This window comes from Lissotriton helveticus, chromosome 6, assembly GCF_964261635.1.
Source record: "Lissotriton helveticus chromosome 6, aLisHel1.1, whole genome shotgun sequence".
NCBI lineage: Eukaryota > Metazoa > Chordata > Amphibia > Caudata > Salamandridae > Lissotriton > Lissotriton helveticus.
The window spans coordinates 195,424,068-195,437,938 of NC_136067.1; the positions used below are offsets into that span (position 1 = coordinate 195,424,068).

The window sequence follows — 13,871 nt, forward strand, 5'->3', positions numbered from 1 at the left end:
ACACAAGTATAGTGCAACACATCAAAACATCCCAATATTGGAGCACAAAAAAAAGCAGCACAAGGAGCAACAGAATGCATCACTACTCCACAACATTGTTGTCACACATCACCGCCTCCTGAAACCTGATTTAATACCATAGTGTGAAAGTGTCCTCCATCTAGCACCAGCTCATCTAACCACAAAGGACATGAAATAGGACTGGACAAACATGGATAAAAAATGTTTGTGATTTACCACCATTCTCCACTTTGTGACTCTAACCCCACTCTTGCATGTTAGTTTCCATCTGTTATTTTGCTCTGCCACTGTTTTCTTTCTTTCTCTTCCAGATTCCAGGTTCTACCTGGAACCTGTCCTATTCTCTCCCCGTGGAAGGCATACTCAATCAATCAATGGATCAATAAATCAGCATTTGTAGAGCACAGCAACTATCACTCCTAGGGGTATCTGGACGCTGGGATGCGAGGTCGCCATAGGAAAGCCAGGTCTTGAGGAAATGGTGGGAAGAGGGAAGAAATGAGCAGAAAAGGCAAAACAGAGGGCAGAAAAATTACAGAGCAGAGAAAGGCAAAATAGAGCTCAGAAAAACAATCAGAAAAGGCAAAACACAGGGCAGAAAAACGAGCAGAAAGGCAAAACTGAGCAGAAGAGGGCAAAACAGAGGGCAGAAAAATGAGCAGAAAGCAAAATGGAGGGCAGAAAAATTAACTGAAAAGGCAAAATGGAGGACAGAAAACGAACAGAAAAAGGCAAAACAGAGCACAGAAAAACAAGCAAAAAAGGCAAAACAAGGCAAGCCACAAGCAGAGGAGGCACAAGCAGAGGGCAGCAGGTAGACAGGCAGCAGAGGAGCACGCTGGATAGGTGAACTGTCACAAGGGGACCTGATTTGTTCAAATATCTGAGTGCTATTGCGACTCCTTAACCCATTGCAGGCTTGCACAAATGCAGACAGGGTTTTATGTCTGTATATAGAGAACAAAAGTACGAGAAATTGGGTTCCGGGTTGACTAGCGTATGAGCCTTCATCAAGCAGTGACCACAATCCTAGCAAGAGTAAGGCACAAGTACACCCTAAATTAACCTGTGCTCAACCTCTGGTGGCTTGGCACAGAGCAATCAGGCATAACTTTAGGGACAATGTGTAAAGTATTTGTGCAACACTTCAAACAATAATCAGTGAAAACACCACACAAAAAGATTCCCCACCAGATTTAAAAAAATAGCTCCTAATTTAATAAACAAAACAAGACCAATAGACAAAAAAAAATTAGTAGAATTTGAGATATTGAATTTCTAAATTGTATAGTGAAAAGTAGGGCTCAGAAGCAAAAAAGAGGTATTTGGGATATATTGTCACTCCGAACTGGGATAAAGTCAAAAGTACAGGGCAACTGTGTTGGAGTGCAGGCCACTACAGGGACCCAGTTAGGCCTTCTGAACCAAAGTATCTTAATCCTGGTTGCAGAGCGATTATGTGGATCCGCATCGAAGAAGCAGCGCGCAGCAGAGACAATGAGTCAGTTTGAACTGCTATGAGGCTGCAGTGTGAGGTCCGGATGCGTCAAGAGTCCTGTCGACGGGGCTTGCACTGCAAAGGCTGGTGTCAAGGATTCAAGGCACAGTGGAGACAATGTGTAGGTTACAACTAGCGGTGAAGCTAGGACGTAGAAGTTCAGCTTCGTCATCGAGGCTGCTGTCCACGAAAAATGTGAGGAGCTTACACCGGGAGAAGCTTCATGCAGTATCGGTTCAAAAGGTGATGTGGAGGTCACAGATATGGGATACAGCGGTGATGCAAGTCTTTTGTGATGGGCCTCATACATACAACAGTACATCAGTACATCAGTTTTGCTCAAAGGTGGTCACTCAGCCAAGGAGTTGCATCAGTTCTGCTTGGGGATGCGTTGCTCAGCAGATGATGCATCATTTTTACTGGACAAACCCTTAGGCCCACTTATAATGGTCCAGGACTAGGGTGGCACCACTTGACAAGGTAGACTCACAGATGAGTATTAGGTGCAGAAGCAGGGGTGTTGGAAGTCCTTTATGTCCCTGAGACTTCAGATCAGGAGGCCAACCAGCTAGCCCTTGGAATCACTCTGGGCTCAAGTGATACAGGTCCAGTCCCCTCACCCAGGCAAGAAGGCAGCACACCAGCCCAGCAAGGCAGGAGTACAGAAAAACAGCAATCCAGCAGAGTTGGAATCCTTTCAGCAGCACAGCAGTCCTTCTTCCTGGCAGAGTCTTCACAGGTCCAGAAGATTACAGAAGTCATGGCGTCAGAGGCTCAGAACGTATACCCAATTGTGCCCTTGAAGTGAGGGAGACTTCAAAGAAGTGCCTCTGAGGTGCACAGAGGTTCTCTCTTCCTGCTCTAGATCCAGAATAACTATAGGGAGGGATGGAACCCTTTGTGTGGGGACAGGACACAGCCTATTTAGGTGTAAGTGAGGCTCAGTCCAGCTACTCCCTTTCATCCTGCCAGGATGGCCCATCTAGTCACACCTAAGCTTCAATTGTGTGTGCCTGTCTAGGGTGAATACACAAAGCCCAACAGTCACCCAGCCCAGACGTGATCGGAGACAGTCAGCAGACAACAAATGGTGAAAGTAAAACAATGCCAACTTTCTAAAAGTCAAACAGCTTGCGATGTTCCCTAGATTAAATTATTCAATCAACACTTTTTCATAAGATAAAAAGATTTTTGGAGCCTACACTAACAAAGTGCACTTTATAATCCCATAGATGGACTTGAAAAAAGAGGTCACAAAGGAGATTAACAATAGTGATCTCACTATCAAGGAAATTATTTGACTGGTATAAATGTAATATGGATATGTGAAACTTTGGGTACTTTCAAAGGTATTCAGTTTCTAAGGAAAGGGGGAATTGGGAGGAGGCAGATGTTGGAGGTACCCGATGTTTCAAGTCAGGGGATCTGATCTATTAGGAGCAAGAGCCCTCACACACCCCAAGGGGTGTCATGCATCATCCTTCGGCAGCTCCTCATTGGGCTTGCGCTGCAATGCCCAACGGGCCCCGCAAGGGTGCTCTTTAACGGAGTTCTTTTTAAGCTGCCGACGTGAAGTGTGAGGTGCTGTGTGAAGATGCTGTAATATAGTGAGTCTAAAAATAACTAGAGGAAATCCAAAAGGATAGTTGAATGTGTGGATTCCTTGGTTATAATAAAAGCTGGTGTAGGCCAGTGGTGGATATAATGGTTCACGCTGGATCTAGATTTAGGTGGAGGTCAACATGTTTCTTGCCATTCGTGTGTCCAAAAAATTATTGCAGCAATTCTTCAGGACTGTGAAAAGTGCAAACTAAACTACCGAAGGGTAGGTCAGTGAAACTCAGCCGCGGCCGGCAGTGGGATTACCTGCAGGGCGGTGACGTGGGGAGGGGCAGGGTGGAGGGTCGTAATGTATGGATTGCGGAGTTTTACAGGTAAGTAAACATTTATTAAATAAATAAAACGAATTTCATTGAGTGCACTGCATCCCCAAATGCGATGCAGTGCGCGCAACAAAATTCGTTTTATTTATTTAAATGTTTACTTACCTGTAAAACTCCGTAATCCATACATTACTACCCCCCACCCTGCCCCTCACCCTCCCCACGTCACCGCCCTGCAGGTAATCCCACTGCCGGCCGCGGCTGGTGAAACTATGTTCATATTGGATATATTTAAAGTTTTTGTATGGTTTGACACATAATTTTGGGCATAAATTACTTATTATTAGTATAAAAAAAGTTGTTTTGGAAATGTAATGTGAAGCCAGAGACTGCTGCTGAACTGTGCCTCACACAAACATGTGGTCCAATTAATATGAAGATGTGTTTTTCTCAATGTATTTCAAAAATAAAAAGTGACAAGAAAAATCATTAAAAGATCAAGAAAGTTGAATTACTTGATCCTATGGAAAAAAGTGTTGATTAAATAATATCAGATAGGGAACATTGCAAGCTTTTTGATTTTATAGTGGCCCACCTCAGTGGATTCCAAAGTCCCAACCCTTTTCGAGGAACTTTCTAAAAATTGCCTTTCCAGAATTGTAATTTAAATACAACTTCAACATAAATTACGATTTTAAATTAGGATTCTAGAGACACTTACTCTAAAAGTACTTGGTGTTCTATTAATCAGGCCGAGGATCTCTGTTCTGTCCTTTAAAGGTTTGTGGTAATTAGTATAATTCTATTTGACAAAGACAAACTACCTCTACGTCCCTGTATATGGTAGGGCATGTAGGTTTTGAGACCTCAGTGAACTTAATGCACTTAAGTGTGCACTGCTGTGGTGTCTGGTGTCATTTTAAAGCCAGGCATGCCTGGTTTTGAAATACAACTATGTCCAAATTCGACTTTGGAATTAAAAGTACTTCCAAAGTCCAAAATTATCTTTTTATGAATCATAAGTCACCATTGAGGTCTGCCCTAGGTGTACCAAGGTGCATTGTTATAAAAAGCAGGGACAATATAAGGGGTGTTTTATATGCCCTGGTAAGGAAAAACTGCCAAAGTCAAGTTTCTCTGTTGTAGTGCTGCTAGCCCATAGGCTAACATAGGAAGGATTTATTACATTTAATAAAGTCTAACTTAGGATTGGAGCTAGGTAAACATCTCATTCAAAGTATCAAACTAATGGTTAAAATAAATCCAACCACTTACCAAGGTCGGATTTATTATGACTATTATAAGTATTACAGGAACATTGTTGTAGAACGTACTATCCTGAAGTTATTTAAAGCAACCATGTAGCAGGCTTTTACAGCCTGAGCCAAGCTACTAACTGAATATGTGTGAAGAGCCCTTGGGCTGCAACAACATAGCCATTCAGTCGGAGGAGGTTTGTATTGAAACTAGGGAGAGGAACAGGGTTTGGGGAACAAGCTGGACTTCAAAAGCTTTAAAAACAGAGGAACAGATGTCAAAGGACCCAGGCCGCTGCCGCTCCCTTGATCCCCAGCCAGATGGGAGCCCCCTAATTAGATTGGGAGATAGAACAGTGCATTCTGAGTCACAAATACTACACACTTCATAAGAAGTGGTCACATCAGAGGGAGATAGCTTTACCCCTATTGGTCGGGGTGTCCTTCCCCTTCTGTCATCCCAGAATGGAGGGTATATATAGGAAAGCTCCAGGAATGCCTCTGATCACTGCCTTCAAAATCATAAGAAGCAGTACTGTCCTGCTGGTCCCTTACACTGCACCACAGAAGGCTGCACCTTCTGCATTCAGAAGGCTTCACAAAGAAAGGCTGTGCCTGACTCAAAGGAAATGGATCAGCAACAGGTGCAACAGAGCTGGAAGAAGTCCTGTGCCAAGCCAAAAGAGAAGATTACACCAGCTGACTACTTGCAATTGAATTTTTCCTGGACTGTGCAGGAGCATTGTGGGAAATTGAGTCCTAGTCCCAAAGAGGCAATCCAGGGTCCCCTAACCCTTGACTGGAGCTACTGGACCATTGTTTCCCCCAAAGAAACCAAGAAAATGCAAAAACTTAATGTTGGGAACTTTCTGCAAAGTTTTGTAGAGAAGCTCTAGGAGGTGACCGGCGTCCAGAGTCAAGCCACTGTCGTTGACTTGCAAATTAGCCAGCCAATGCTGGTTTGACCCCCTAAAATCTCCAGGACTTCTCAGCATTGACATTGAGGTCAAAGACATCCAGAGGCTCACTGAGTCACCATTCTGCAGCAGGCTGCTGTCGTTGAATGGGAAACCAAATCCGAGTAACCTGAGGACTCGTCGTCGAGAGAAAAGCACCATGAAAGAGGCAAAGTCTGAAAGTAAACTATTGACCTGGACTTAGTCCTCAGCCTATCTGACAGGCGCTCCATTGCGGTCAACCTAAAACTTTGGCTTGGTCCCAGGCCAGCGCGACCAGATAGCTGCAAGTGACGCTTTATGCTTTTCAGCACCGGAGTGCACAATTGTTTATTTCATCTTTAAAAAATACATAACTCTGGTTCCCAACATTGAATTGCTGTCATTTTGGAGTCATTTTGAAGATAAAGATATTTTGTATTTTTATAAATTGGTGTTGGGGTTTTATTGTATTGTGTCTTTTACTTATTTTCTGTTTTGCTGGTATTAAATGCTTTACACATACCTGTCTCCTAGGTTAAGCTTTACTGCACATTTGCTAAACTACTAAGAGTTGAGCAAGGATTAGTTCACAGAGACTTGACTGGACCTATTAGCTTTGTTGTATTATTACCAGCTGAAGGTAAAACCCCCCATTAATAACCCACTTTCCTACACTGACATGATTATTTTGTCTTAAATATTGCTCACAAAAGTATTGCCTCATTCCGTGTAAATTTTCTAATATTATCCTCTAAAGTGAGATATTTTTGGAAACAATATTTTGGAAACAAAATTCATGTCAGAAGACATTCTGACCAAGATATTCCTTTATCATACAATACAAACACAAGAGCAAGAGCTCACAAATGACTGCTGATGTCTGCAAGTTTCTTTCTAATCACCCATGCCACCCTGTGGAGTTCATTGTTATGTTATGTTAAGAAGATTTGCAGCACTCAAACTCACCTAAGAAGTGCATTTTAACATGACAATACAAAGCAAGTTTTGACTCGAGTCCAGAAGAGAACAAATTAGAATAACTGAGTTTTTAGATTGTACTGAATATCGACAGGGAGTTGTTCATAGGAAGAAAATAGGAGAGTTTGTTCTAGTTGAATGCAGCCAACTCTGATACGGGGAAAAGAGGCCAGCTTCAGAGAGGATAATTATAGGAGACGGGAACGTTGATGAAAAGGAAACCTAAAGGTTAAGTATTGTGGTCCAGAGCCATAACATTCTTGATAAGCATGACAAAGTAGTTTGAACAGGGTCTTCTGGAGATTGGTATCCAATGTACAGATCTGAGATGAGATGCACTGGTGTAAGTGCTGGGAGGTTGAACGCAAGTCAGGCAGCAGTTTTCTGAATAATTTGGAGTCTCTCGATGAGATAAGCAGGAATACAGACATTGATAGCATTGCCATAGTCCAGATGGCTATTCATTAGAGCTAGGAATACTAATTTACGAGTGCACTTTGTGGTGTATTTTGAGAATGCCTATTTTGAGAATGCCTAACCAGGAGTTCACTATAGAGGTAACCTGGTTGGCCAATGGCAGATTAATGTCTAGGAAAATTATCACATATTTTTAGTTTTTGGTAGGCAAAGGGGTACCCAGCCTTCTGCCCACCAGGAAGTATTATAGTCAAATAATATGACTTCAGTTTAATTGCTTTTGAGCTTATCCAGACTGCAATATTTGTCATGCACGTGGAAAGGTGGTACAGTAGCAGTCATGTTCTTGGAGATGTAGTTGATGTTATGTTAGCTGAGTTTATATAGAGCACAACTGCCTCAGCGAAGAGGTGTCCAGGTGCTGACAGCATAAAACCAAGGAGACTAAGAGACTGAACAGGTTGGCGCGAGAAACAGAGCACAAAGGGAGAGAAAGGGCTAGACAGAGGGGAAAAGAAATGTTTTAATGGCTTTCCTAAAATCCAGCAAGCAGTCCAAGCTACGGATCTGAAAAGGTAGGGAGTTCCATAGCTTGGCTGCTAGATAGCGGTAGGATGGTCCCCCGGCCCGGAGACGATTCACTCGGGGAACTGTAACCAAGTGTTGTCCCAGGGAACGCAGCTGGCGCGCCGGAACATAAGGTACCAGCAGATTAGCCAAAAGACCGGGAGACACGAGCTTCACGATCTTAAATGACAGACAAAGGGTCATAAATTCGATCCGCTTGGCCATGGGTAACCATTGTAGCCGCCGGATAGCACCGGTAGAAGAGCAGCTACGGGGAAGCCCCAAAAGGACTCTGGCGGCAGCATTTTGGACACGCTGCAAGCACATAACCTCAGCTTGATTGGCCCCTAAAAGAAGCGAGCTAGCATAATCTATTCTAGATAGAATGGCTGATTGGAAAATCAGCTGACGAGTGGGGGATCTAAGAACCTCAGCAAGGGCCTAAGTCCCCGAAGAAGACCGAAGCAGGTGCCAACCACTTTCTTAGTATGATCCTGGAAGCTGAGGGTAGAATCCATCCATACCCCCAGGTTCTTAACCACCGCCATAGGGGTGGGAGCACCACCAACAACAGTTGGCCACCATTGCTCCCTCCAGAGACTCCTATCCTTCCCTACCAACAGCACCTCCATTTTATTAGCATTCAGCTGGAGGCAGTTGGTGGTCATCCACTCTGTGACGGCAGCCAGGCCACTCCTAAACCTGGAAGCATCCTGCATAGAGCCCTCAGAGAGGGCCACCACCAACTGTGTGTCATCTGCATACGAGACCATGGTGAGGCCTTGTTCCTAGCCACCGTAGCAAGAGGTTAAACATACAGAATAAACAGTACGGGGCTCAGAGCAGATGGAACAGACATGGGAGAGAAATGCGGGGGCCGACACTCAGAATGATCTGCCTGCCAAGAAAGATCTAAACCATTCGAGAGCTAAGCCTACAACACCGCCTCTTCCAGACGGTGTAACAGAATCCAGTGGGAAACCGTGTCAAATGCGGCACTCAGATCAAGTGAAATCAGTGCCGCTGTGTGTCCAGGGTCAAGAATGGTCCACAGATGCTCTGACACAGCCAAGAGAGCGGCCTCCATGCTATGACCAGGGCGGAAACCATTCTGAGAGGGATCCAAGGTGTCGTAAGTATTCAGGAACCCCGTTAAGATGTCATTCACATGAGCCTCAGCGATCTTATCTACCCATGGAAGGAGAGATATGGGATGGAAATTTTCCAGTTTAGCCTTGTTCAACGAAGGTTTTTTAAGTGTAGGAGTCACCATCGCTTGCTTCCAAAGCTCAGGGACCACAGCGGTGGTAAAAGAAGTATTAACAACCTGGCACAAAGGAGCCAGGAACCCAGATAGAGAGTCCCTAAACTGGGCGGGTTTTAAAGGATCAACCAGAGAGCCAGATTTAACTTTCCCACTCAGTAGTACGAACTCTTCCTGTGTAATGATGGGGATAGCCTCCAAAGAATGAAATGGAGGTGATTTGTGAAGAGCAACAAGAGAAGGGGGCACTAGAGGAGCAAAACCTGTAGATGTTTTCTACTTTATTAACAAAGAAGATCGCTATGTCCTCACAATGTTGCTCAGACGTAATCACAGAGGCAGAAGAGTTTTTCCTAACTCTGAGATCCTTGAGTATTTTATAAATACACTTGGCCGGGTTGGGACTCAGCTTGATTTCATTAGCAAAATCGGCCGCCCGGACAGTGCAGATGGTCCTATGAAGGCTCTTAATAGCAGCCATATAGCAACTATTAGCCGCGGGTTCATAGTCCTTTCTCCAGGCATACTCCAGTTTTTTACACGATTTACGTAGTGTAGTCAAAGAATCATTATACCATGGACTCGAGCCCGACGTGTGACCTTTAGACCATTTGGCTGGGATGTGGGAGTCCAGCGCTAGAATAATCCAGTTACAGAGAGATCTATGAAACACATCTGGATCACTATCTAGGAGGGTTTGCAGCAAGAAGAGCATGAAAGTCCTCTAGTTTCAAATTGCGCCAAGGACGTTAAAAGAAGGGCAGTTGAACAGCCTTGTTTGGGGGCTCGAAGGCAGGATAAGACATAGAGATCAGAAAGTGGTCAGACCAACCTACTGGTTTGGGTGTCTCCGCAAAAGCGAAAGGAATATTAGAAAAAATGGGGTTCAGCAAGTGGCCAGCTGTATGGGTTGGGCGAGAGACCGATTGACTTAATTGGCAGGCTGCTAAGTCTGCGAGCAGACTGCAGATTTCAATATCTTGCTGAAGGTCAAAATGCAAGTTGAGGTCACTCAAAATACTGAAGTTGACTGCACCCATTGCAAGCGAGCAGGTGGCCTCCATGAGGGCAGATTTATATTTCTTGGCGGGCCCTAGATGGCGATATATTAGTAGCCCTGACATAGTCGAGTGGGTGCTAAAAGTAATTCTGAAACGGGCAAATTCGCAACCCTCCATCGCCTCTTTAGCAAATGAGCAAGAATAGCAGGATTTAAAAATGATACCGCCCCCTCTAGACTCTCTGTTAACAGTCAGAATGCTGTAGCCTGGAGGCAGAGCTAGACCAGGTTCAGCCACTATGTCTTCATTTAGGCAAGTTTCGCTTAAGAAGAAGGTATCAGGAGATTCCTCCAGGAATCATAAATATCTAAGTAGTGTTTGGCCAGTGAGCGGACATTTAAATGAAAGATTTCCATAAGGGACCTGGGAAGGGAAGGGGAGGGTGGGGGTGGCAACATCGTAAGTGAATCAAACCCGCAGCAAAAGCAGCCAAAAGGCCCTTCCTGAGGACCTTGTGGAGATGCGTCACAAGACTTTACCAAAGTGTCAACAGCCAGCAGTTCTGCCCTAGAGTAAGTGTATAATCCTGAAGTGCCACCCCCAGCATTTCTGGCGAGAGGCGACATCCAGGCAGGGACGGGCGCAGATGGGCTTGCCTTTGGCGTGCTTCCGGCACGTCCGCTGCGCTCCCGTGCCATGGCCCAGTTAAATACCGGCAGGAGGAAGGAGGCAAAAAGAATAGACTGCCACCCGAACAGTATGGCGGCTAAAAATGGCCAACCGGAACTGAGAAACTCTGGTAACGGTGCTACAGTGCTCCCTCCACAACAATCAGCCAAGTAATGGCTGCGGTGGATCGGGGAGCCAAACAATCAGAAATGAGCCTTCCAACAAAATGTAGGATAAAAAGGTAAAACGCACAATGACCAAACAAAGATAAAAGTGTAAAGTAAATTATAATGGGACAACGTGGCAAAACAGTATTAAAATTACAATGCTACCAGCGAGGTGCTCAGCCCCTAATGACTGCCGGATAATCAATTATGCTCCCGCGCCATGGCCCAGTTAAATACCGGCAGGAGGAAGGAGGCAAAAAAGACTAGACCGCCACCCGAACAGTATGGCGGCTAAAAATGGCCAACTGGAAGTGAGAAACTCCGGCAACGGTGTTACACTGCTCCCTCCACAACAATCAGCCGACTAATGGCTGCGGTGGACCGGGGAGCCGAACAACCAGCAATGAGGCACACAACAAAATGCGGGATAAAAAGCTAAAAACACACACTGATCAAACAAAGATAAAAGTATAAAGTAAATTATAATGGGACAAAGTGCCAATACAGTATTGGCCAATGACCTTGTGTATCATCATAAGAAGCAAAACCAAAGCCATAGCTCCTGACAAAAACTGCAAGGAGTCCCATGTATACAGGGTGAGGCTGAGGAAAGATCCTTCGGAAATGCCACAGTTCACTCTAGAGAAATTGGAGTCAAAATAGTTGAGGTCGACTGATTGGGATCTGTTAGACACTCAATTGCAAGAAGGCAGATACCATGCTTGTGACAGCTTTTCAGAAGGATGGAATGTAAGACCATATCGAAGGACAGTCACAGGTGGAGAATGATTAGGGCAGTAGAGGATCCCTGATCTACAAGGCATATATTGGCCACAAAGGGACTATAATGGTCAAGGAATGTAATTATTTTTCTACATTTAAAAAAGTGTAAACATGTAACTATGTAACGTAGACAGAAAGATCTGGTATTCACAAAAAAAGCATTTTTGCAAAAATGTTATAAAATTTTTAAATGTATTTCCTTGATTTACTATATTGCTTAGAGATACTCATATTGCCAAGGTTAGTACGGTTTCATAATACAATGTCCTACTGATGACTTTAGATGCATCAATAGGTGGGCGTGCTTCGACTGCTTGTCACCCAAGTTCCAAAAGATCCATTAATCCTTAAATCAAGTGTTTCCCTTACAATTCCTCAATCTAAGTGGCCTGTATATTGATTACCAATATGGTAATTCTGCACTCTGTGATCACCATTCTGAGTTCTCCACTTCAGAATGGAGGAAAATGGTGTAGTAGTGCATGTTTTCCTATGTTCCTAGATGTATGGAGTGGTAAAGTCCCCCAAAGTAAATCATATTTACGGGAAGTGTAGTGAATGGTGCTTTCCATCTGAAAATATATTTTATTTATGATGCTTTTATAAATTAAACAGGTTGTGTGCTCTGGGATATATGTAAATCGAATAGAGATTGTACATCTGCTCAGTTCATGACAGCAAACTAACCAGGAGGAAAGGTATGACTTTAACACATGCTCGTGAGTCACTCAAATTCTTAGGGACCCTCATTTATGAGGTTTTGCCGTAGTGCAGCCCCACAGGCCATTCTGCTGCTCTGCCCTATGTCAAAAGAAAAGCACAGGAATGTAATGTATCTATCAGATACAACACATTCCTGTCCATTTTTCCAAAGCCGGCGCACAATGGGCTGCCCTGAGCCAACTCAGGTACATTTGCACCATGGTGAAAGGGTGCCTTTGTTGCAGGGATGATTATTTTTGTGCAGGAAGGCAAACCTTCCTGCACAAAAACAATCACAAGAGGCGTGTTACCTCTCTCTATGTGTGCTGCACAATGCAGCACACATAGAAAAAGAAAAAACAAGGAGATAAAAAGATATATCTCCTTGTTGGGCCTCCCTTACATCTCCACAAGGGAGGTGTAAGTTTTTGGCGCTGCCTCAGATTTTCGATTTCTCTTAAATCTGGGGCAGTGTCTAAAAGCCTTGGTTGCTGCAGGGAACACCCTCATTAACTCCCATTTCACGCCCCTTTAACACAGAAAACTGCGTTAAATATTTACGAGGGAGCATTAAGCCAAAAAAAAGTGGCTTAGTGCTGCTTCGTAAATTCAGAGCGGGCTCCTGTGCCATCAGAGCGCAACAAAAAGTGACGTTCTGGCGTCGCAAGGGACCTCATATATGAGCCCTTGAGGACCTCATTTTAAAAAGTGTTGCATCGCTGCGTGAAAACAGCAATGCAACACTCTTCAGTGTGCTCTCCTTGCGACACAATGCATGCACCGTATATATTGTACGGTGCCCCATGTTGCAAGGATTTACAAACACATCAGTATTCCTGACGTATCTGTAGGCACAAAAGTGGCGCATTGCTGGGTGCGTCTGAAAGCAGACACATTCAAGCAATCTGTCCTTTCACATGGAGTAAGCCCCATGTGAAAGGGCCTGTGTCACTCCTTACGTTTGCTGCGAGGCAGGTGTAAAGATTTGACAAAATGGCGTCGTAGACGTGTCCCAGTGAAATCTCAGAGATTTCACTGCCACACTTCTACAAGCTTTTTCTGCGCTGGAACACCCACCCTGAATACATTATACTTGTTGCAGGTATAATGTAGCGCAGGGGTTTACAAAGTGATGCATCTGCCTAGATGCATCACTTTGTAAATATGGCGCAGAGTGGTGCATTTTTTACGCCATCACAGCATCACAAAAAGTGACACCACAGCCACGTAAGGGCCTCATAAATAATTTTCTTCTATTTTTCTTCAGCATGGCAGGTGTGTCAGTTTTCAGTTTTAGAATTATACTCCATGTCTTTTCTTTTAAACATTGTTACCTTACCTTTTTTCATTCTTAGGGGAAATCGAGTAAAAACGTTGTATACACCGTACACACCAGGGGAAAGGTGTAGTCTTTGTAAGAATGACTGTGAAGATGGACTCTGCAGTAAGTTTTTAAGTTAAGTTACCTATTTCAGAAGCAACATGGTTATTTACTTTAGTTCATTAATATAAAAAATATTATGGAACGTGTTTTTGCATTTTTTGTTATCTCTATTTGCATTCTTGATAACTGTATAAACAGATAAACATATTAACGTCGAGCGGCAATGATCCGGCACTTATACTATAGTATTGATGCAAATAGTATTAAGACAGCTTTCTTGGACGTTGCATGCAACATGGAACTCTTCATAAAAGAGACAATCTATCATTCTGCATAAATAACA

General features: G+C 43.9%; 1 protein-coding gene across 1 annotated transcript in view; it reads left to right on the forward strand.

The window, feature by feature from the left end:
- Window positions 1-13,871, forward strand: part of LOC144761281 (cysteine-rich venom protein-like) — a 207,386-nt gene that overhangs the window by 182,500 nt on the left and 11,015 nt on the right. The window contains exon 6 of the mRNA XM_078646728.1: window positions 13,500-13,588. Coding sequence (XP_078502854.1) covers window positions 13,500-13,588 — 89 coding nt within the window. The remainder of the gene's footprint in view (window positions 1-13,499; window positions 13,589-13,871) is intronic.